Source organism: Orycteropus afer, unplaced genomic scaffold (genome assembly GCF_000298275.1).
Source record: "Orycteropus afer afer isolate SDZICR_OR568_19922 unplaced genomic scaffold, OryAfe1.0 scaffold00410, whole genome shotgun sequence".
Classification (NCBI taxonomy): domain Eukaryota; kingdom Metazoa; phylum Chordata; class Mammalia; order Tubulidentata; family Orycteropodidae; genus Orycteropus; species Orycteropus afer.
Genome location: NW_006921997.1, coordinates 639,899 through 642,952, shown reverse-complemented (window position 1 = coordinate 642,952; position 3,054 = coordinate 639,899). Strand labels below are relative to the sequence as shown.

At 34.3% G+C, this 3,054-nt stretch overlaps 1 protein-coding gene across 1 annotated transcript in view; it reads right to left on the bottom strand.

Annotated features, from left to right (window-relative positions):
• SMC2 (structural maintenance of chromosomes 2) overlaps positions 1–3,054 on the bottom strand; it is a 48,824-nt gene that overhangs the window by 35,725 nt on the left and 10,045 nt on the right. Inside the window, exons 4-6 of the mRNA XM_007953747.2 lie at positions 2,054–2,092; positions 480–590; positions 247–291 (exon numbers count right to left, since the gene is read on the bottom strand). Coding sequence (XP_007951938.2) covers positions 247–291; positions 480–590; positions 2,054–2,092 — 195 coding nt within the window. The remainder of the gene's footprint in view (positions 1–246; positions 292–479; positions 591–2,053; positions 2,093–3,054) is intronic.

Here is a 3,054-nt window from a genome sequence, read left to right as displayed (position 1 = left end):
CAAGTATTACAATCTGGCATATGATTTATCTGAGATTATATACAGCAGACTCCAAAACCATTACAACGTAAGAGGGGTGAAGCACGTGGCCTCGGTAAGCATAAGGCTCAGATATGGGTACCCACTCGGTGCCACAGCAGAAAATATCCCCCAAACCAGCACACTCATCTCTATGCACATGATCTTGGACACTTCACCAGTGTTGAGAGACATTCTATTGGCTGTTTTCAGATATATGATATATACCTCTTTTAATTTTTGAATAGTTGGAGTAATCTCTTCTTCAAGTATCTGGAAAATAAAGGAAAATCAGTACTTTCAGTATGTAAAGTACCATTTAAAAATAAAATGGCATGGAAGGTTGTAGAAAGACAAACTTAAAAAAAGAAAGAAAGAAAGAAATTACACCTTTTCTTTCATGTAAAATCGAGAGAAAAATTTTAGTGTTCTCCAAAAATGTTTTATATCAATTTAATTACCGTCTTAATTTCTTTCAGCTTAGCCTCCTTTTTTTCTATAGTTTTCTGGGCAGCTATTTTTTTGTATTCATACATCCTGGTTCCAGCTGCTTCTTCTATCATAGATAAAATCTGCAATGATAATTGTAAAAATGTTTTAAGAATCCAAGATGTGTTTCTTCCAAGTTTATCATAAGTATATCATGTATAGCCTTGACATTAGTAAACATACTATCAAAACAATGGTCCAGATGAATCATAACAGTAGATAAAAATTTACATATTACCCATAACCCTTACATACAAGAAATATTTCTGGACTTAAATTCTAAAATCATACTTTCTTCTACAAAGAGTTTCCAGAGGGTATTTCTTTTAAAATTGAAGTCAGTAATTCCCTCTCTTCTTTTCCTTCAATTACAAGTATGAAAAGATTTTTTTAAAAAAAAATGTTAGCACCATTCAGCTTTATTTTGAAAGTATCTTCTTAAAATTCACCCAAGTCAGAGTTCAGCCATGAAGGATGGCATCAAATTTAAGTCCCAACTGTAGCACATTCTTTAAGGACCTGGGCAAGTAACTCAATCTTCTCTGTGCTTCAGTTTCTTTATCCAGAGAAGTGATAATCTCACAGAATTGTTGAGAATTCAACAAAAGAATGCACATGACAAACACTAATGAATTACAGTGAAACCTGTGAGAGCCGGAACTTAATGGGGCTGCCTTGTTTTTCCTTGTCTCCAAAATTTTTTCTTTGACAAGGTACAGTCTTATCACTTCTCTGTTGCTCATTTTAGTGGAAAATATTTGAGTTTTGTTCTCTGACAGGTTGTTACCTTATACACGTTCTGGCTCTTGCACAGCTCTTACTGTATAATTTTGTAAGAAGGAGAATTTTGCCAGTATTCCTCTTCCAGAAGCTGCTACTTATTTTCAAACCCTTTCTCAAATTATTTTATCTTGGAAACCACTTAGATTTTTATATGTTTGGCTAGTCTCAAATTAGTTTTCCCCTAAGGTGCTATTTAAAGAAAATAAGCATGACCTATATTCAAACCCGACTGGTTATTATCAATTAGCTCCTTTTAATACAAACAACTAACTAAAAAGCCTTCACTCTTTTATGAAACATTCATACTTTTGTAACAACTAATAAATGATTTTCTCCTCTGTGTACCTGGAATGGTACTACCTATGTGAATCTCTGACAAAATTGTGAAAACATTCACTCAAATCCTTTCCCAGAGTTTCTTTCTCCCATGGAACACTGGTCAAGAAAGGCTGCTTCACAGTGAAAATCTTTTACTATGTGGCACAGTGCCAAACAGAAAACAAAAATTCCTTTACTAATCATTCTTAGATAAATAATGTTTCTCTCTCACTGCCGTGAAGTCGAATCTGACTCATAGCGGTATGGCTATGGAAGTAGACTGCCCAATCTTCCTTCCAAGGAGTGGCTGGTGGATCTGAACTGCCAGCCTTCTGGTTAGTAGTCAAATGCCTTAAGCAAACTTAATAATGAAAATAAAGTTTAAAAAATTAACTGCCTGGAAGATTAAAATGCTATTTTTACTATTCATAAACAACATTCTTACCTCTGGAGGTTTCATATTCAATACTTTTGTAATTCGACCCTGAAAATAAAATGACAAACTTACTATAATGATAACAAATTACATACAATGTAACCCACAGGCCTACATGTTTCTTTTCAATAAAGGTGTATGTATCCTAATATACGGATCCCAAGAGTCCAATCCCCAAGAGTCCAATCCCGTTGTAGTGGAGTTGCCAGGAGTTAAGGGCCTACTTGACAGCAGCTAGCAACAGCAGTAACATACTAATACATAAGTCTTCTGGAAGTTCTTTCTTTAACCTACATAAAAAGATGTTTATTAGATTTGAGACCAAAGATATCCCACAATTTTAGAATTTTAGCACCTCATGGACAGTGATACAAATCAAATGATACAAAGTTATTACACAATATAATTTATCAAATGATACAAGGGTAACTCAGACTAGACTTTAAGACAGTTACAATTAATGATATAGAAGGATTTACTACTAAAATAGCTATGCACATAAAAGTAGATAGATACATTTTAACATAATTATTGTTAAGGATTGAATTATGTCCCCCTCAAAATATGTGTTGTAAACTGTAACATCTTTTCTGTTATACCACCATTTGGGAATGGGTCATCAGTTATGTTAATAAGGTAGGATCAGTGTAGATATGGTGTATCAATCTCTTTTGAGATATACAAGAGATTAAATAAGCAAGCAGAGTAGATAGAGATGGAGTAAGGAGCCCAAACACAGAGATCTCCAAGGAACCAGGAAGCAGAACTTAAGAGATTCTTCCTTCAGAGCCGACAGAGAGACAAAGCCATCCCCTACAGCCAGTATTCTGAATTTAGATGTTTAGCCTCCTCTTAACCATGAGAAAATAAATTTCTCCTCATTAAAGCCATCCACTTGGAGTATTTCTGTTATAGCAACACTAGATAACTACAGACAATTACTGAACAGTTCTTAACTTTGTGAAGTGATAGTTGTCCAATAAATACATGACATACCTGCAGGCCTCAAA